The sequence below is a fragment of the Manis javanica genome, chromosome 7 (assembly GCF_040802235.1).
Source record: "Manis javanica isolate MJ-LG chromosome 7, MJ_LKY, whole genome shotgun sequence".
NCBI classification, from domain to species: domain Eukaryota; kingdom Metazoa; phylum Chordata; class Mammalia; order Pholidota; family Manidae; genus Manis; species Manis javanica.
The window spans coordinates 64,829,531-64,851,206 of NC_133162.1; the positions used below are offsets into that span (position 1 = coordinate 64,829,531).

The 21,676-nt window shown below is 38.3% G+C and overlaps 1 protein-coding gene across 18 annotated transcripts in view; it reads left to right on the plus strand.

The window, feature by feature from the left end:
• Window positions 1–1,558: 1,558 nt before the first annotated feature.
• Window positions 1,559–21,676, plus strand: part of MINPP1 (multiple inositol-polyphosphate phosphatase 1) — a 164,459-nt gene continuing 144,341 nt past the window's right edge. For 5 of the 18 annotated variants that reach the window (XR_012133244.1, XR_012133243.1, XR_005057030.2 and 2 more), the window contains exons 1-4: window positions 1,595–2,546; window positions 5,222–5,419; window positions 13,883–13,980; window positions 20,811–20,944. Coding sequence is in view for 6 of the 18 variants with exons in the window: in XM_037002541.2 (XP_036858436.1) it covers window positions 1,913–2,546; window positions 5,222–5,419; window positions 13,883–13,980; window positions 20,811–20,944 (1,064 nt within the window). In the remaining 12 variants the exon portion in view is untranslated. Of the gene's footprint in view, window positions 2,547–5,221; window positions 5,420–13,882; window positions 13,981–20,810; window positions 20,945–21,676 lie in introns of all 18 variants that reach the window. The other 13 variants (XR_012133247.1, XR_005057031.2, XM_037002542.2 and 10 more) reach the window with 9 other exon arrangements.

Consider the following 21,676-nt stretch of genomic DNA (forward strand, 5'->3'; position numbering starts at 1 on the left):
CAGTTAATGAGTGGTTGAAGCTTGGAGTCTGGACAAGTTAATGTACTTTTTGTCTTCTTTATACTTTATCTGGTTTTCTCCTAGTGAAAAACATGAAGGCATTGCTTAATTTTATCAACTGTCATGTTGTCATGAGATGAAAATATCAGAATTAGTTTAATAAGTATATAAACAGCATAAAATTAACAGATGAGGAATTAGAGGAAGAAAAACAAAATCCAGCAAGGGGCAAATTTAGTCTATAAAAACGTGTGCCATCAGTTTTCTAAGTAGCTAGTTGGGTGTCTAAAGATGCTTCATTAGTACAGAGTTATGCCTTTGGGAAAACTTTGTAGCTCCTGAGGACTCAAAAGTTTGGTCTTGAGAGGTAATCATTATTAAGTACATATATTAAACAAAATATAGTGAGATAAACCTGGCACACATGTTTGCTTAATGAACTTAAGAGATATTACCAGGCACCTGAGCCTTACACTATACACTACAATCCTTACACTATAAAGTGTAAGGGTTAGGAAGTCCATAAAGAAAAGGTGGATACTCACTAATTAAACATTGAGTAGTTTTGTGAAAATAACACTTTGACTATTCTCAGGAAGTGACATTCTACATGTGGCAAATCAACAAAGAATACTTGTCAACTTAAAGATGGTTTCCTGCCACACAGCGTCTTAAAATTTTCAGCATCAAGTTGGAATCGTCTTCATTGCTTCATTTTCTTCATCGCTTAACATTTAGAGGTACACCTATCTGGGCGGGAGAGGTGCTTGAGGAGAAAGAGTAAATGGGCTTAACGAGCGCAATTTAGGAAATAGTGTCTTTGAAGTAAAAGCTACTCTTACACAAACATGGTCCTAATTTCCTTTAATTCGGATCACTGTAACTTAATATTTATTCTTTTCCCAAATGGCCTATAAAATAGGGTTCAAGTGGAGAAGCCAAGGTATTGTTCAGATTTATGATTTTTTTTTGGATGAGGCAAAAATTCTGAGCAATAATCTATGAAAAAATCTAGCTGCTGATTTGAGTATGTAATTACATGGGTGGAGAGTTTAGACTTAGAGTGGTGGTAAATAGAGAGCATATTTGTTACATACAGCAAATTAGGTCATACATAATAAGGTAGTAAATCTATTTAGTGATGACTCAATGCGTCCAAGTTACCAGGAAGGCTAAATCTCTACTCTCTAAGCCTTTGGGATCAACAAACAGCACCTCTGCGGTGCTGTCTAGCTGCTGTCAGCTTGTGCTAATCTAGTTCAACATACTTCCAAAGGCTCAGGAATTAAATTTCCTGGAGAACCGAACCTCTTTCCAGGTTCTTCTCTGCCTTGTATACGGTTTACATGCACACTGTGATGGGCGAAAAGCCTTAGTGTTCAGGAGGCAGCCTGGGATTCACTCAACATTTAGAACAACCGCCTCAGGTGCATTTCATGCTGATGGTTCGGAAACTACAAACAGCTGAAAGGACAGAATGGGGATACAAACGTCCGCTTCTACAAGGTGCCCTGTTTTGGCAAACTAGAAGGCTTAGGCTTAGTCCGGGCTTATTAATACCCTAGAAAATTTAAAGAGCGGAGGAGTGGTTGAGTCAGTCCCGGAGGCACCTGCTACGAGGAGTCGCCCACGCTGGGGGCAGCGGACGCCGGCTCCACCTAAGCCACGGGTCTCCGAGGCCCCTCGGGGCTTTCTGACGGCTTCGCTACCGGTCCGCCCGGTTCCTTGGAGCTTCCCGCCGTCTTTCACGGGCGCTCAGCGGCCGCCGAAGCTGTCTCACTGCCACGGCCCGAGCGACACTCCGTGAAGCCCGGGCCAGAAGCCGGAAGCCACCTCCGGGCCCGCCCCCTGCCCGCCGGAGCCGGAAGTTGCGACCCCACGGTACGTCGCCCTTCGCGGGCCGCGCCTCACCATGCTCCGTGGCCCGCGCCGCCTCCTCAGGGTCCCCGAAGTCCCAGTTGCGGCCCTGGCTGTGGCGCTGCTCTCGTCGCTGTCGCGCTGCTCCCTCCTGGAGCCGCGGGACCCTGTGGTTTCGGCACTCAGCCCCTACTTCGGCACCAAGACTCGCTACGAGGATGCCACCCCTGGGCTGCTGCCGGATCCCGAGGCGCCGCGGCGGGACCCGGAGCTGCTGGAGACCTGCACCCCGGTGCAGCTGGTCGCGCTCATCCGTCACGGCACCCGCTACCCAACGGCTAAACAGATCCGCAAGCTGCGGCAGCTGCACGGGTTGCTGCAGGCCCGCGGGCCCGGAGACGGCAGGACCGGCGCCGTCGGCGGCCGCGACGTGGGCGCCGCGCTGGCCGATAGGCCGCTGTGGTACGCTGACTGGATGGACGGGCAGCTGGTGGAGAAGGGGCGGCAGGACATGCGACAGCTGGCGCTGCGCTTGGCCTCCCTTTTCCCTGCTCTTTTCAGTCGCGAGAACTACGGCCGCCTGCAGCTCGTCACCAGCTCCAAGCATCGCTGCGTAGACAGCGGCGCGGCCTTCCTACAGGGGCTATGGCAGCACTACCACCCGGGGTTGCCGCCGCCCGACGTCGCAGGTGATCTCCCGGGCCTGTCCTCCCTCCCGCCCTCAGTCCTCAAGCACATGCCGGACTGCCCCGACCCCAGCCTCTCCTCACTGCCCTCTGTCCCCAGTCCCCCATCCTTCGAGCCTCATCCCATGGGATGTTCAGGATTTGGCTGTTCTTCTCACACATTTGTTCATTCATCAGGTGTGAGTTTGGCACCTTACACATGCAGGATGCTGCAGTAGAAGTTGGGAGATCCAATAGGAAAGGAGGCAGACGAGGGCAGTGTTTGATCTCCCATTCCCAGACTGAATTGCTCCCTCTGAGCCACCAACCTCTTTCTTTCCTTCCTGGCAGCTAGTTCTATAGTTGGGCGCACTTTTGAAATACAATCTAGGACGTTCTTCCTCAGTCATGCTTCTGATACTGTTTCGGGTTTTTCTACTTAATGACTTTCAGATGTTAGCTCTGGATCTACATCCTATTTCAGCAAGCTACTCAAACTTTATCGCTCTGCTCTTTTCTCTGTTTTGTTCTCACATGTACTGTAGAGTTAACCTCACTGTAGCTGTGGTCCATGGTCACATGCAGTACTTAATTTACTCCATTACTTACATACTTTTGCAAAATTTGAGAGATTATCTTGTGGGGTCCTTTTATATCACAGGTGAAGAAACTCAGTCCAAGAATATGTCTTGCTGATTGTCCTTCCTTAGTTTAAGGACTAGAATCCGGCCTGAAATCCAGGTCTTTTGTTTTTCCCTCAGAAAATATTTTAATAGTCTCAGATAATAATGATTATAGCTAACATTTAATGCCTGCTGTGTGCAAGGCATGCATCATACTTCACAAAAACCTTACGACTTCTCTCTTAAGCATGAACATTTTGACTTTTTTAGAACTCAAGAAGGAGTCACATTTGTCAATCAAAATGGATTGGGTGGACATTGTTGAGACAGGGCCATACACATTTTGACTATAGTGTGAACACTTCATGAACTTTAAATGGTGCTAAACAACAATGTCTAAAGACCAGTGTGACCAAATTCTGCTGACTGCGACCTTGCAGTTTTTCAAAATACCAGTTGCAAACTGTGATCTTATAGTTCTAAGGTTTTCCCCCATCAGTCCTTAATAAGCAATCTCACCTCCTGGCAGCACCAATCATAATTTTTGACAAATGTGACTTTTCATAACATTGCAGTTTTACCTTTATAAGCCTCCTTTATTTTTCCTGGGTAATGTAAATATATAATACAAGATATACTGAAAGGAAAAGAGCGACACACAGCAGCAATTCACCGGAGAGTTCCGCTTTATTAGGGAAAGGTGCTGGGTTATATAGGAAGGGGCATAGGGTGATTGTGGTGTTACTTCTACGGGGCTGGTGGCTGTTGGCTATGTGCTGGGATTGGGAAGGGGGCGAGAGGTGATTGGGCTTCAGGTGGCGCCGGCGGGAACCGAGGACCCCGAAAAGAAGCCGGAAGTTTGCCATCTTACTGGTGGGGACCCTTCATATACCAAAAGGGGCTACTGGATCTGCTGGGATGAATGAGTTTTTGCCTTTAGATGTCATTTCGAGGACTGGCATTTGTTTTGAAGTACTAAGCCAGAGATAGTTCATAATAAGCCCACCCTTCACTTGTTTCAGTATCAGAGGTTAAACCCTTTGCCTAGCTACTTCATTATTATCTATAGACAATTGTTTTGCCTATTGTGTACATCTGAGTTTTTGAGGAAGGCCACTGAATTAGATTTTGAATTTTTACAGAAACAGAACAATGTCTTTGTTTCTGTTTAAAGAGCAATAGTAATTGAATAATAGCAAGGATAAAATAGCCAGATCCACTTGGGAAATCACATTTTGAGGCCACAGAAAGATATGACAAAGATCACTCATTTTCCTAGTCAAGATGTTTTCTTAAGAACTGTAATCCAGTTGGCAGTTAACTTGGCACAATTATCCATTTGAGGATCTCCCGAAATGGTTACACACTCACACACACATCCAAAGCAAAATGGTGTAACTATATTTAAAGTTCTCATTTGACATATAGAAATAGGATACTTGGTGTTCTTTTCATGGTATATTATTGGAGAAATGATTGAAATCTGTGTTTTAAATATGACTGAGAAAACAAAAGACAAAATTCTAAATGAAAAATTTTCTGCAAGTTTCAATTAGAAAATAAACCAGAAGCACCTAGCACAATGAAATACAGAAGTCTTTTGTACAGTAACATGGAGTTGGGAAAGTAAATTGAGAAAATAAAGTACTCTAATAGACTTTGGTTTAGCATAGAAAAGCAGATAGAAACGAATTGTCTCTTACCTTTTAATTAGAAACTTTGCTAATTTGTAGTTTACTTCCTTGTTATTTAACACATTTTTGCACTTTTTATGACTTTCATATCTAATTGTTTTTGTTTTCTTTAAGTAAACATTTGTTAAAGTTACCTTTATTTCATTGTGTAGAATTGTTACAACACATTTTATCTTTGATAGTGTTTCTTCAGTTTTTTCTAGCATATACACTCATGAATTGCAGTCATTACAAATAGGGACTAATTTTAGCATATGTCTTTATTTCAGACATACTGATGAATAAATAAGTTTTTAGTGTCTTTTCACACTTGAAACAAAATTTTCAGTCATTTGAAGTTGTCATTTATATCAATGATTTATGTATATATTTTTCCTTTCAGACATGGAGTGTGGACCACCAAGAATTAATGATAAACTAATGAGGTTCTTTGATCATTGTGAGAAGTTTTTAACTGAAGTGGAAAGGAATGCTACAGCTCTTTATCATGTGGAAGCCTTCAAAACTGGACCAGAAATGCAGAACATCTTAAAAAAAGTTGCAGCTACTTTGCAAATGCCAGTCAACAATTTGAATGCAGGTATGTATGCATTATCTTTGATTTGAACTCAAATAGTTAAGTGGCTTTTGAACTCTGAAAATGAAAAAAACAGGGAAGCATAAAGTTATTCCTTTTAAAGGCCCAGAGTTGATTTTTACATTAAGAGAAAATATGTTCCAGGTCAAGAAAATTTTACACCTCATGCTTAACTATTTTTTAGAGTTGTATTTCTTCTTTGAGTTTGTTTGTTTGTTTGTTTATTAAGGTATCATTGATATACAATCTTATGAAGGTTTCACATGAGCAACATTGTGGTTACAACATTTACTCATATTATCAAGTCCTCCTCCCCCCACACTCCATTGCAGTCACTGTCCATCAGTGTAGTAAGATGCTATAGAGTCACTACTTGTCTTCTCTGTGCTACACTGCCTTCCCCATGACCCCCCTACATTATATGTGTTAATCATAATGCTCCTTAATCCCCTTGTCCTTCCCCACGCCCTTCCCTTCGGTAACCACTAGTCTCTTGGAGTCTGTAAGTCTGCTGCTGTTTTGTTCCTTCAGTTTTGCTTTGTTATACTCCACAAATGAGTGAAATCATTTGGTACTTGTCTTTCTCCACATGACTTAGTTCATTAAACATAATACCCTCTAGCTCCATCCATGTTGTTGAAAATGGTAGGATTTGTTTTCTTCGTATTGCTGAATAATATTCCATTGTGTATATGTACCACATCTTTTTTTATGTAAATTAATGTATAGGATTCTTACTATGTCGTGGACTTTTTTTTTAGAGCAGAAGTAAGTATATAAAGCTTCAACTCTAAGCATTATTTATAAGATAGAAGTTATCTTTTTAGAATTATCTCCTCATAAAGTGATACAAGTGGAAAATCATTAATTCTTGAGCTTTTAAAACAGTTCATTAGTACATGTTAATGTTTTCAGAGGGATAGATTTTAGAAAGTGAAAGGCAAAGCAGTGTTTTGTTACGAAGATTTTATATATACAGATGCTGAGAAAATGAGCCATTGTGTCTTTTATATGATATTGCAGTGGGTGAACTGACTCTACAGTTTGTCATGTACCTTAAGGGTGAAAGGAGACACTGGTAAAAAAAAAGTGTCTGCCTGGTAAAGCAGATAGAAAACCAGGGCACATAGTTACCTAGCAATGGGCAATTAAGAAAAATAGTAAGATTTGTTTTCTGTTTTCTAGGAATTTATAATTCATGTAGTAAATGTTTGACAAGTGTTAACACACAAATATTGTAGATTTCATTATAATGTGAATAAATTTCCCAAAACTAGAAGTAGGAGATGATATGGGAAAAAAATAGACCAGAGAGCCTAGAGTACTTGCCCAGGGTGATTAGTGGCAGTTAGGTCTCAGACTCACTCATCATCTTAGGCTTCTTCTTTCCATACTAGTACTAAAATAGTTTTTTTGGTGAAAAAAAATTTTTTTTTTCTCCATAAACTCCCCTTCCGTTAAAGAATAGACCATTAGGACCAACTTTCATATTTCAGAATTAGAGCTTTGAGTGTGAACTAGTCAGGTCCTTTCATCAAACACACATGGTACTTAAAAGCCACTATATTATATTAGTTATTAGGATTATAGAGACTTTCATTTATAAAAGCAAAGTTTTTAAGTGGCTTTTACATACATTCTCAATTAAATATACTTTTTTTTTTTTACTATATACTGCCTCAGAGAAGTTCTTTAAACTCAAAACCAGTGCAAAAAATGTGTAAGATTAATTGTTTTTCATCCCATTTTCCTTGGGAAAGAGGAAAGGCAGTGAAGTTACAGAAAAGTCAGAGTAATGAAGGCAACCCCTGGTGTTGAATTCTTTTCTCTCTGTAGGATTATTAACTACTTCCCCTTGACTCAAGAGCCATGTTTTTATTTGATACTTACAAAGCTATCTTTTTTAGCCCGAACACTCATTCCTGTATCCCTGTTCTTCAAAACCCCCATGTATCTTCAAGTAATGTAATCAGCTAATTAGCAATGTAAAAATCCCAGGTAATTTATTCTGAAATCTATTGCCTGATTGACTAGCTAAGTTTCAAAAGCTGGTTTTCTCTCTCTTCAGTGTGATTTTTCTTTAATTCTCACCTTTTTTTACCTTTTGTTTCACCTTCCTCCTGACCCCTCTTTTAGTCTGGTCTGTCATCTTTCTTTACCATCTGCAGTCTTCTCTCCCTTTTTAAATCCTTCTTTCTGTACTTGCTTCTTTTTTTATCAAAGTATTGTTGATGTACATTTGAAACCAACATAAGATTGTATAACACACACAGTGGTTCAGCAGTTACCCCCATAATCCATATTACTAAATCCTCAAAACGTCTAGTGCAGTTTTTACCTATCTATGTAGAAAGATGTTACAGAATCGTTGACTGTAGTCTCCATGCTGTACTACTGTCCCCATGACCAACTTACATTGTGATTGCAAATTATTGTGACCCTTTATTCCCCTCATTATTCCCCCACACCCTCCCCAACCTCTTCCCCTTAGTAACAGCTAGTCAGTCTCGGTGTCTATGAGTCTACTGATTTTTTCCTTCTGTTTTGCTTTGTTTTTATATTCCACAAATTAGAGAAATCATATGGTATGCATCTTTCTCCTGCTGGCTTATTTCACTGAGCATAATACTCTCTAGATCCATCCATGCTGTTGTAAATAGCTGGATTTCTTTCCTTTTTATGGCTGAATAATATTCCATTTTGTGTATGTACCACATCTTCTTTATCTACTCATCTATTGATGGACACTTAGGTTGCTTCCATATCTTGGCTATTGTAAATAGTGTGGCAGTGAACATAGGGGTGCATGTGTCTTTTTGAATCAGGGATTTTCTTCGGGTAAATTCCTAGGAGTGGAATCACTGGGTCAAATGGTATTTCTATTTTTAGTTTTTTAAGGAACCTTCATACTGCTTTCCACAGTGGTTGCAATTTGCATTCCCACCAACAGTGTAGGAGGATTCCCATTTCTCCTCTTCCTCACCAGCATTTGTCATTTCTTGTCTGTTGGATTTTGGCAGTCCTAACTGGTATGAGGTGATATCTCACTGTGGTTTTAATTTGCATTTCCCTGATGATTAGCAATGTGGAACATCTTTTCATGTGTCTGTCGGCCATCCATATTTCCTCTTTGGAGAATTATCTGTTCAGGTCCTCTGCCCATTTTTTAATCGGGTTATTTGTTTTTTTTGGGTGTTGAGGCATATGAGTTCTTTATGTATTTTGGATGCTAACCCCTTATCAGATGAGTCATTTACAAATATATTCTCCAATACTATAGGGTGCCTTTTTGTTCTGCTGATGGTGTCTTTGCTGAACAGAAGTGTTTTAATTTGATGTAGTCCCATTTGTTCATTTGATTTGTTTCCCATTTGTTCATTTTGATTTTGTTTGATTTTGTTCATTTTGATCTTGCCTGAGGAGATGTGTCCAGGAAAAAATTGCTCATGCTTATATTCAAGATATTTTTGCCTATGTTTTCTTCTATGAGTTTTATGGTTTCATGACTTGCATTTAGGTCTTTGATTCCTTTCGATTTTACTTTTGTGTATGGAGTTAGGCAATAAACCAGTTTCATTCTCTTACACATAGCTGTCTAGTTTTCCCAACACCAGTTGTTGAAGAGGCTGTCTGTTTCACTGTGTATATTCAGGGCTCCTTTATCATATATTAATTGATCATATATGTGTAGGTTTATATCTGGGCTCTCTATTCTGTTCCATTGATCTTTGGATCTGTTCTTGTGCCAGTAACCAAATTGTTTTGATTACTGTGGCTTTGTAGTAGATAGAGCTTGAAGTCAGGGACTGTAATTCTCCAAGCTTTGTTCTTCTTACTCAGGAATGCTTTGAATATTCAGGGTCTTTTGTGTTTTCATATGAATTTTACAACTATTCTAGTTCATTGATGAATGCTGTTGGTAATTTGATAGGGATTGCATAAATCTTTAAATTGCTTTGCACAGGATGGCCATTTTGACAATATTAATTCTTCCTATTCATGAGCATGGAATAGATTTCCATTTATTTGTGTCTTCTTTAATTTCTCTCATGAGTGTCATAGTTTTCAGAGAATAGGTCTTTCACCTCCTTGGTTAGGTTTATTCCTAGGCAATTGTAAATGGAGTTGTTTTCCTGATTTCTCTTTGTACTAGTTAATTGTTAGTACATAGGAATGCAACAGATTTCTGTGTATTAATTTAGTATCCTAAAACTCTGCTGAATTCAGTTATTCTAGTGGTTTTTTGGTGGGGTCTTTAGGGGTTTTCTATGTCTAATATCATGTCAGCGCCAAGTAGTGACAGTTTAATTTCTTCCTTACCAATTAAGATTCCTTTTTTTCTCTTTGTGTTGTCTGATTTCTGTGGCTAGGACCTCCAGTACTATACTGAATGAAAGTGTCTTTGTTGGTTTTAGTTTTAGAGTGATGCTGGTCTCATAGAATGAGTTTGGAAGTATTCCATCCTCCTCTGTTTTTTGGAATTCTGTAAGTATGAGTATTAGCTCTTTTTTAAATGTTTGGTAGAATTCAGCTGTGAAGCCATCTGACCTGGATTTTGTGTTTTGGGAGTTTTTTGATTACCAGTTCAATTTCATTGCAGGTAATCTGTTCAGACTTTCTGTTTCTTCCTGGGTTAATCTTAGAAGGTTGTATTTTTCTAGAAAATTGTCCATTTCTTCTAAGTTACCCAATTTATTGGCATATAATTTTTTCATATTATTCTTTAATAATTCTTTGTATTTCTGTGGTATCTGTTGTGATTATTCCTTCTTCATTTCTGATTTTGTTTATGTACACTTTCTTTTTTTCTTGATAAATCTGGCTCTGGGTTTATATTTTTTGTTTATTTTCTCAAAAAACCAGCTCCTGATTTCCTTGATTTTTTCTTCTGTTGTTTTATTCTCTATTTTATTTATTTCTGCTCTAATCTTTATTATGTCCCTTCTTCTGCTGACTTTGGGATTCATTTGTTCTTCTTTTTGTAGTTTGTGCATTTAGACTGTTTACTTGGGATTGTTCTTGTTTCTTGAGGTAAGCCTCTATTGCTATGTACTTTCCTCTGAGAACTTCATTCAGTGCATCCCACAGGTTTTGAGCTGTTGAGTTGTGTTCTCATTTGTCTCTAAGAATTGCTTGATTTTTGTTTTAATTTGTTCATTGATCCATTGATTATTTAGAAGCGTGTTGTTAGCCTCCATGTATTTGTAGGCTTTTGTTTTCTTTGTGTAATTTATTTCTGATTTCTTACCATTGTGGTCTGAGAAGCTGCTTGATATAATTTCAGTCTTTTTAAATGTATTGAGGCTCTTTTTGTGGCCTAGCATGTGACGTGTTCTGAAGAATGTTCCAGGTATACTTAAGAAAATGTATATCCTGCTGCTTTTGGGTGGAATGTTCTGTAGATAACTGTAAGTACATCTGATCCAATGTACTGTTCAGTGCTTATGTATCTTTATTTTCTGTCTGGTTGATCTATTGATGTGAGTTGTGTGTTAAAGTCTCCTAAAATGAATATGTTGCAATCTATTTCCCACTTTAATTCTGTTAGTATTTCTTTTATATATTCAGGTACTTCCTCCTATGTTGCGTGCTTAGATATTTATAATGGTTATACCATCTTGTTGAACTGACCCCTTTGTCATTATGTAATGTCTTTCTTTGTCTCTTGTTACTTTGTTTTGAAATCTATTTTGTGTGACATAACTACTGCTACTCCTGCTTTTTTCTCCATATTCTGTGCCTAAAATACCTTTATCCATCCTTTCACATTTAGTCTGTGTATGTCTTTGGGTCTGAAGTGAATCTCTTGTAGGCAGCATAAAGATGGGTCTTGTTTCCTATCCAATCTGCCACTCTAAGTGTTTTGATCAGTGCATTTACATTTAAGGTTAGTATTGATAGATATGTACTTATTGCCATTTTATTAATTGTTTTCTGGTTGTTTTTATAGCTCCTCTCTGTTCCTGTCTTCCTGTCTTATATTTTTGTTATTTGGTGGTTTCCTTTAGTGTTATGATTGGATTTCTCTTTTTTAAAAAAATTATTATTTTTTTGTATCTATATTATAGGCTTTAGTTTTGTGGTTACCAAAGGTTCGAGGATAGCTTCCTTATTATATAACAGTCTGTCTTTAATTACTGATTATTCTATTTCAAACACAATCTAAAGGTACTTTTTTCTTCTTCCTCCACACTTTTTGTATTAGATGTCATAATCTGCACTTTTTGTGTATCCCTTAACTGATTTTGTGTATAGTTGATTTTGCTTCTTTTTTTGTTTGTTTTAGTCTCATACTTGCTTGGTAATTAATTGGTCTACTACCTTTACTGTGGGTTTATTTTCACTGGTGAAAACTATTTAGCCTTAGGAACATCTCCATCTACAGCAGTCCCTTTCACATATCCTGAGAGGCTGGTATAGTGGTGGTGAATTCCTTCAACTTCGGTTTATCTGGAAATTGTTTAATACTAGCTTCAAATTTAAATGATAATCTTGCCAGATAGAGGATTCTTGGTTGGAGGTCTTTCTGTTTCAGTACATTCAGTGTTTCATGCCACTCCCTTCTGGCCTGTAAAGTTTCTGCTGAGAAATCTGCTGATAGCTTGATGAGTTTCCTTTATAAGTAATCTTTTTTCTCTCTCTGGCTGCTTTCAGTACTCTCTCCTTATCCTTGATTTCCATATTTCCCTATTTCCATGACCTGAGTGTCTGTTTCCTTCCTCAGATTGTGGAAGTTTTGAATAATTATTTCCTCAGAGACTTCCTATCCCTTTGTCTCTCTCTTTTCTTTCTGGTACCCCTATTATGCAAATATTGTTTTGTGTGGATTGGTCACACAGCTCTCTTATCATTCTTTGATTCCTAGAGATCCTTTTTTCTCTCTGTGCCTCAGCTTCATTATGTTCCTGTTCTCTGATGTCCATCATTCAGTCTCCTCTACCTGCAGTAATCTACTTTTAAATCCCTTCATTGTATGTTTCATTTCAAATACTGTATTCTTCAGCTCTGAGTGACTCTTTTTCAGGTCTTTTATCTCTGTTGAAGTTCTCCCTGAGATCTTGGATATTTTTCTGTAAATCAGTGAGTATGTTTATGACTTTTATTTTGAAATGTTTATCAGGAAGATTGGTGATCTCTGTGTCATTTAGCCCTCTTTCTGGTGTCCTACCCTGTAGTTTTGTTTGGAATGTATTCCTCTGTGTCCTCATTTTATCAGGGTTTCTGTGTTTCTTCCCTTGTATTAGATGGCTCTGCCATGCTTCCTGGCCTGTAGAGTAAAAAGCTTTATAAAGGAGGCATCTTATGGTGCCTGGAACTCAAGAGTCTTTACTCTCCAGTGCCTGGTTCTATTTGCAGGACCCCCAGCTGTTTGCATGCAGTAGGTGGGGCTGCCTTTCTGTCTGTCTTCTGTAGTGGTCTGAGTCTGTGCTGGCAGCTTGCTTCAGCCACCACCTTTGTGATCAGCCCAGCAGTCTCTGCTGGGATCACTATGGGCAGGGCTGCCCTCTGCCTGCCCTACAGCAATGGTGGAGCTGCAGGTTTAATTGGGTGAGTGGGCTGGTGTGTGGCTCTGCCCAGGCCAGATGCACAGCACTGGGCTTGGACACCCATGGGGAGGGAGGAACTCTTGGGGCTGGCTCCTGTGGGCACATCTTGGGTTGGGCTGAAATGGAGCTGAGAAAGCTGCAAGGGTCTCCCCCTGCCTGCCAGGCAGCAAAGTCTGCTGCTAATGCTGGGGCGAGTGGTTTGGCTGAAGGCAGTGCACACAGGGAGGAGGAGCCTCAGGGCTGCGTTGTGAGTGATGGGGACAGAATCTGAGGCTCCTGAGAGTTTCCAACCTGTTGGGCTGAGGGAGGGCTAGGAAGGTATCCTCCACCTGCCCTGTATCCTGAGGAGAGAGTCCTGTCCAACCCTCGCCCCTCTGGCACCATTCCTGCTGCTGTTAAGTCTTTCAAATTGCCGCCCCTGCTTTGTGCCTGTCCTCCACAAGTGTCTGGAGTCTCAACCTCCCAGAGTGTTCCGCCCAACTCTGGTGTCCAGCTCGCTAATTACCAGAACCCAGTGTAATGTGGGCTCCTGCTCCCAGAGCAGATCGCCAGGGCCAACCCTCTAAAATTAACAAATCAAGTGTGTTTCATGTAGCAAGTCCTTGGGTTATACTTTTGGTTGGGTTTGGTAGACCAACACACTCTTTAACACACATACTACTTGTAAAAGAAGAAAAAAGTTACTGTTTCACAGAGAAAAGGTTTCTTAGCTTCACTGGACTGAAATTTATACCTCCTCATGGTTTCTTCTTGACAGTTCCAGTTCCTACCTTTGGGATTATACAGAAAAAGTCTTTATTTGATAGCCAGGGTGAAACTGAATAGTTCTTTCTAAATGATGCATGCTCAGCTCCTTCAACTGTGTTTTGGAAAATTGCAGAAAATAGTAACCTACAAGTATTACCTTTCTTTTTTTCAGATTTAATTCAGGTAGCATTTTTCACCTGTTCATTTGACCTGGCAATTAAGGGTGTCAAATCTCCTTGGTGTGATGTTTTTGACATAGATGATGCAAAGGTAAGTATTACTTTTGTAGTTTCTTTGCTTTTTTTTTTTTCTTGATTGTTTTTGTTGTTGCTTGAAGCAGCTTTTCAAAAAAATAAGCAGAGTAGGGACCATTAACTGTCTTTGACTAACTCATAGTTTTCCTTACATAAAGAGATTAATTATATTCAGATAGATCCTGCCTACTTATAGATCGTTTGGCTTTAGAAAACTCTGGAAAATATTCTTCTAAGCAATTCGATTTCTAGATCCACTCAGTTAAAAACTTATTTAATCCATCATCAAATTTTACTGCTGGAAAGGATTGTAGAGCTAATATAACCCAAATTCTTCTTTTTATAGGAAGTCAAAGCTCAGAGAGGATGATTGGTTTTCAGATACCTAATTATTTCTTTTTTAAGTTGTCATGATACATGGAGTTCTGTGTTCCACCTGGTGATGGCAGTAATTCATATATAGTTTTTGTCTGCCTATTCATATTCCCTTTTTTCCTCTTTATTCATATGGCTTCTCTGTAGACTTTTAGACTCTAGAAAAAGGACACATAGGCCTCTGGTGAGTTTAAGGGAGACAAGTTCTGGTTAATTCTGGGATGTTGGGAGCCAGAGAGGTGGAGTAGGGGTGTATTAATTGTTTCCTTAAGCATTTAAGATAATATTGGATTGAATTCTGGTGGATGAAGAATAGCATACGTCTGTATATATGGATCATCCAGATACTGTTTGCCAAATAGCAGGCTTTTAAGATGAGAGCTAACATACAGTTGAAGATAAACAGGTGCTTTGTTTTGTTACTCAAAGATGTAAGTGACTAGCAACCAGATTACAGGTGGTTAAAGGTGCCAGTGCAGGAATTGGTTTTAGCAGGTAAGTTGGAAGGGGAAGGAGCCCTCAGTGAATGTTCTGGGATTTTGAGCACTACTTGTAATAGGTGTGTTATAGTTCCACTCTGTGCTTGCTTCCTGATGAGCTCCTTTTTCTCTGTACCAGGTACCCAACAACCTACTTACCTCCTTAAGTGTCTATGACCCATCACTTCAGCAACTTCTGGTCCACCCTCTGAAATATCTTCTGCTCAGGATGACCATAAAATTTATCTTTTAAGTTGGGATACTTTTAAAAGTAAAGGGGACATCATTAATAATTATGTAGGCATAAACTGAGACTTTTGGTCACTATTCATATGTGTCTAAATACCTCATCTCCCTGTTTTCCTTACTCATATTGCTCTAGGGAAAAAAATTCTTCAAAATTGAAGTGATTTTCAGTAATGGATAAATGACTGATTGGTGTTAGTGAAAGAGAATTTTATCTTTTAACAGAATAAAACTTACTTGCCCAAATACTATAGTCATTGGAATATTTGGCATGTGATCACCTGGCCATCTGCTATCTGCCCTTTCACTGTTCTGAATAGTATATCTATGTGGTCTCTTACTTGTGAAGACTGACAACTGCTGGTTTAAGAGCAAACTACTTTCCTTGCAGTGAAGGTATGCATCTTAGATCATAACCAGCTTCTGCTTATCCATCCTCTCATTGCCTACTTGTACTTCTTTTTTCCCTTATTTGAATCCTTTTAAACATTTCACTCTTGCTTTTTTTGTACCTTCTCTTTCTCTTCTAGGAGGTAGTTTGATAGACTGCAAACACCCTGGAAGGCAAGGTCTGGGTTAATCTTTCTGTGCCTTGATTTCCATATCTGTTAGCAGATGAAACTGTTAGGTGAGTCAGGAATACCCCTATAACTCTGAGATTCTATACCACTTGTCTTTTCTTCTTCATTTTCTTTTTAGGATTACCCTCTTATCTCTTTATTGCTAATGAATTCCTCTCTTTGCCCTCCTGAAACTTACTTGAAAATTTTTCAAACCAACAGAAATTGTAAGAATAAGCAGTGAATATTCATATCCTTCACCAGTATACACCAGTTGTTAACCCTTTTTGCTACATTTGCTTTTCTTTGCATATATTAGTTTCTTCTTGCTACTATAGCAGATTACCACAGACTTAGTGGTTTAAAGCAACACAAATTTGCTGTCTTACAGTTCAGGAGGTCAAAAGTCCAAAATGCATCTCACAGGGCTGAACTCAGGGTGTTGGTAGCGCTGACTTCTTTCTGGTGGCTCAAGGGGAAAATCATTCCTTACCTTTCCCAGTCTCTAGGGGCCGCCTGTGTTCCTTGTTATCACTCCAGCCTCTGCTTGCATGATCTTACCTCGTCTGACAGACCTTCCTGCCTGTTTCTTGTAAGAATCTTTGTGATTACATTGGGTCCACCTGAATAGTTTTGGATAAATCTCATCTTAAGAGCCTCAACTTTATCACACCTGCAAATTCTCTGGTATCATATAAGATAATGTATTGATATGTTTCAGGGAATAGGATGTAGACATCTTTGGGGGTCCATTTATTCTGTCTACCCCGTATATATAATCTTTTTTCTTTCCAGACATCAAGACACGTCACCCATGCACTTGGGCATGCATCTAAACAAGAACATTCTCCTACATAACTATAATAAAACATAATTTTATATATATGTATGTAGTACAGTATTACCTAATATACAGTTAATATTTCAAGTATTTCCTGATTATTTCATTCTTCTTTTTTTAGTGACTTGATAGGAAATTATCTATCTCTGCTTAGGACTTTTCACTGTGAAATATGTTTACATATTGAAGTATTTACAGATGAAATAAAATGATGTCCAGGATTTGCTTCAGAATAATCCAGTAGTGGTAGTAGGCGCCATAACTGAAATAGGATTGATCAAATGTTGTTTATTGTTGAAGTGAGATGATGGGCACACAGGGAGGGGCTCATTATACTAATGTTCTCTAATTTTTATATGTTCAAAATTCTGTATGTTCATCATACTAATGTTCTCTAATTTTTACATGTTCAGAATTCTATATGTTCATTATACTAATGTTCTCTAATTTTTATATGTTCAAAATTCTCCATTAATGTTGGCATTATGATTAGCAGACATATTGTAGGGGGTGGGGGGCACAGGGAAGGCTGTACAACACAGAGAAGACAATTAGTGATTCTACAGGATCTTACTACACTGATGAACAGTGACTGTAATGGGGTATGTGGTGGGGACTTGATGATGGGGGGAGTCTAGTAACCATGATGTCGCTTATGTAATTGTAGATTAATGATTCCAAAAAAAAAGTTAAAAAAATTAGAATTGAATAGACACTTGAAATTCTGAGAATTATGGAGATTCTTGTGTATGTCTATTAAGGCTTATTTACACGTATTTATGAAGGTCTGTGTCTCTGGTAGAATTGCTGGATCACAGGATATATAGAACTTCAAATTATTGGCTAAAGCAAAACTATTTTTGGAGCTGTTCCAACTTTGTTTTCTGTCTTTATGCTTTTTTATCTTTTTTTTTCCCTCCTGCTTTTGACTTTTTTTCTTTTCTTAAATGATTATTTTATTGTCTTAAGTCTTCAGAATTCATGATACTATGTTTGTTTAATTTCAGTTTCCATGTGCTCTGTGGCAGAATTTTATGGGTGAGGGTTTTTTTCTGGCTCATTTATCTGTATATATGTATTGTCTTTTCTCTTTGTGTGTTTATATAGGTGCTGTGCAAGCTCCCCTTTTAATTATTACTCATCTTTATAGTGAGTTCAGCTTTTACTTCTTGCAGCCAGTGAGGAGGAGTAGTAGCTATTCAGAGAGAGTAGTGTTACTTCCAGTTCACACTCCTCCGAGGTCCTTTGCAGAGTGTTTCTGTAAAGATGGAATGTTAGTCTGTTTCATGTAGTGGTGTTACATACTCTCCAGGGACCCCTTTTGACTTCATTCTTATTGTTGGAGCAAAGGGTTACTGGTTTTACGGGTGTACGTTGTGCTTTAGGGGACCTGACTCCCGCTGGTTTTACCTGAGGTGGTGGTCCATTTGCAGTGCCTTTGGCTGTCCTTCCTCATCTGCTGTGGCGCTTTAGGTTCAGTGGTCTCCTAATTTCTTTGAAGAAGGCATTTGCATTTCTCTTTTTCATTCTTCTTTTTTAAGGTGATTTCTGAGAGGGTACAACAGATAATCTTGATGATGGCACCATGAACTTTTGTTTGATTTTCTAATTAAGAACACTTCTAATGTTTCATCATAAATAATGATGTTCTTAACCAAGTTAAGGAAATTTCTGTTTCTTGCTTACTAAAACTTGCTATTTGTTTATTTTTTTTTTTATTTTTAAAATCAGGAAAGTGTGCTAAATTTTTGACATCTAGGAAGATGATTGGTTTTTTTTTCTTTAGTCTTATAGTAAATTAGTTTGTTTTCTAATATTAAATTATCCTTGCATTTCTTTTTTCTTAGGTTCTTCCTTTAACTAATTTTTCTCCTAGTTATGGGTCACATTTCTTGTTTTTTCATATATTTCTGATAATTTTTAGTAGATATTGGATATGGTGAATCTTATGTTGCTGAGTGCCTGGATTTTGTTATCTTCTTTTAAAGGGTGTTGACTTTTGTTTTATTTTGCAGCCAAGTTACTTGTGGATCAGCTTGATCCTTTTGAGGCTTGTTTCTCAGTTTCATACAATAAACCTGACCTTACAAAACTTAGAAACAGGCCTTTATACATATGCCTTTACTAGTGAAGTGTGACCCTTCTGGGGTCTGTATTGAAGTCCTGAATGTCTGGGTGTCAATTGAAGTTGTCTGTACTTGGGTGCTTAGAACTTGCATATCTCCCAGCCTTGTAATAGCTCTGGAATTCAGCTTATAACTCCCACAACGTTCAACAACAGAATCAAGGGACCCCCCCAAGATTCCTGGAGCTCTTTTTCTGTGTAGCTTCATCCTCTCTGATAATCTACCAAGATAATCCCAGCCCCTTCACACTCAGCAGAACTCTTTGAGTTGTGACTCTTCAATTAAGCAAGACTGCTGGGTTCTGTTGGTGTTCCTTTCCCTATGCCACAGTTTGAAAGTGCCTCCAGGCAGAAAGCTTGGGCGGTTGTAGGGTTTATTTTGTTTGTTTTTTCCTCAGTGATCACAGCTCATTATTTATTACTCAGTGACTGAAAACATTTATTTCATATATTTTTTCCCATTTTCTAGTTATATCAGGAGGGCATGACTGGTATCAATTATTGCATCATGGCAGATGACACATCCTAATATAATGCTGAATTTTATTTGTTAATTCATTAAACCATGTTTATAGTGGCATTGGCTTATGGTAGTAGCTTTCACTTGTGTGTGGTACGGTACTACTGGTCTGTTCTACTCCTCTCCCTTTTGGGAAGTTAGAAATGGAAGGGGGAATTTTTGCTTGTTTCAGTGACTAGGAGTCACAGTTGGTGTTTAGTGGATGAGAGCATGGGATGCTAACTGTTGCAAAGCAGTGTTCTGAATTTTCTCCCCTCACCCCTTTCCTTGTGCTTTCTTTGTCTAGCTTTGGTAACAGGCTTCTGTTAGCCTCCTAAAATGAGTTGAGAAGCTTTCGGTCTTTTCCTCTGCCCTGGAATAATTCAAATAGGAACTAACTTTTCCTTGAAGGTTTGGTAGAACTCATGCTTAAAACCAACTATACCTGCTGTTTTAGGTAGACCTTTGACTATAGTTATTTTGTACAGTCAGATTTTCTGAGTCAGTTTGAATAACTTACATTTTCCAGAAAAACCACCCATTCTATTTACATTTTCATGTCTTTAATTTTTTTTTTCACTTTTTAAACATGTTTATTTGTCACCTTTGCTGAGTTGTTGATTTAATTGCCTCTTTAATGTATGCTTAATTTTGTTTTTGGTAGATGTCAGTGGCTCACACTTGTTCTTGCTCATAAACTCATTATGGCTTGCTCTTAGTTTCTTGAGATGCTTTTTGGGAAAGAATTGCTCATAACTACTGCATAGTTCTCTTGTACCTCTTTTGGGTTGCAGATTTTAATTCTCTGCTCCTGTAAGCAGCAGTGCTCTTATGACACTCTTCTTTTTTACATTTAATCTTTTTTAAACATTTTATATTAAGGTATCATTGATATACAGTCTTATGAAGGTTCCACATGGGCATCATTGTGGTTACAACATTCACCCGTATTATCTAGTCCTCCCCCACACCCCATTGCAGTCACTGTTGTCCATCAGTGTAGTAAGATGCTATGCTCTATAACATTCTTGACGTTCTCTTCTTTCTTTAAATTTTTCTTTTTAAGAAATGGAATTAAATGGGCTGTAGAGATGTATGTTTATGGATTTCTGCCAGTTTTCCCTTTAAAATATCTACCTCCTTCCAGTATTAACAATTCTTCATGTCCTTTGTCTACTTATATTACTGTTTTTGCCAACTGATTCATGAACCAAACTAACTCATTTTCTGTCTGGTTTCACCTTCTTAAAATTCTTAAAAATTCCTGATCCATTGTTGGCATTCTTCCTGTGCTATACTGACTGTTCTTCTATGTGTATCTTATTTTCTTTTTTCTGTATTTATCTTTCCTATCATCTTAATAAATTTAAAAGAAAGGGTAGGTAAGTACATACCTTTAACTCACTATCCTGCGCTGTTGTGGGTGCTGGATTATTGGCTGTGAGTACTAACTAATAACTTGCTCTTGCATACCAGCCTCTACATTCCCACAATTCAAATTTGGGTCTCAACATAAAATTCTATGTGTCATGGACCTTTGGGGCAACTCTTCAATATTTGAATGGCAAATACAAACTTGGTGAATGCTAAGATTCTACTATGCTTTGTGCAGAATGGTGATTAAACAATGTAGCCTTTCTGAGAGAATCATTATTGAATCAGGGAATTTGTTACATTAATAAAAATGGTAAAGTAATGATTTTTAATGTTTTTGTTTTTAGGTATTAGAATATTTAAATGACCTGAAACAATATTGGAAAAGAGGATATGGGTATACTATTAATAGTCGATCCAGCTGCACTCTGTTTCAGGATATCTTTCAGCACTTGGACAAAGCAGTTGAACAGAAACAAAGGTAAAAAACTTTAAGAAAATTTTTCATGTACATTCTGAGTGCCCAATGAAGCTTATAATGGGTAATTTTAAAAATAGATTTTGCTTGTGTTTTATAAATATATATTAAAATAATTATACCTAAAGAGAATTAGATGACACATGTAAATTACAAAGTATATAAACCATTCAACCTAAGAGTTAGAACATTACTAATAACTTACATTTATTTATGTGTTCATCAGTAATTCTATTTTCTTTCCTCCCTTTGAGCCCTAGATTCGTTATTTCCTGTAACTACTGTTATGAGCATGGTGAATATCATTTCTTTGCCTCTTTAAGGATGGTTTTTATTATGAATATATGTGTGCCCAAACAGTATGTTCAGTTTTGCTTGGAGTCATATGCTTATTATCTTCCAGGACTTCTTTTTTCCCCACTCAATATTACATTAATAATATTCATCACATGAATAATTGTCTCTGCCCCCAGGCTTCTGATACAAGGCACCTAAAACCCTTATGATTTCCTGGGTGATAGGAATGTCTTTTGTTTTAATGAGGTGAGTCTCGGGGGGCTCCTGAATGGCTCCAGGATGAGGGCTAGTTGCCACAAGACCAAGCCATGATTAGAATTGGAATTTTCAGCCCCACCCCTATCTCTATTCTCTTGAGAAGGAAGAAGGGCTGGAAATGATTGGAGTAATGATCAATCATTACTATGTGATGAAGCTGCCGTAAAAATCCAAGAAAGT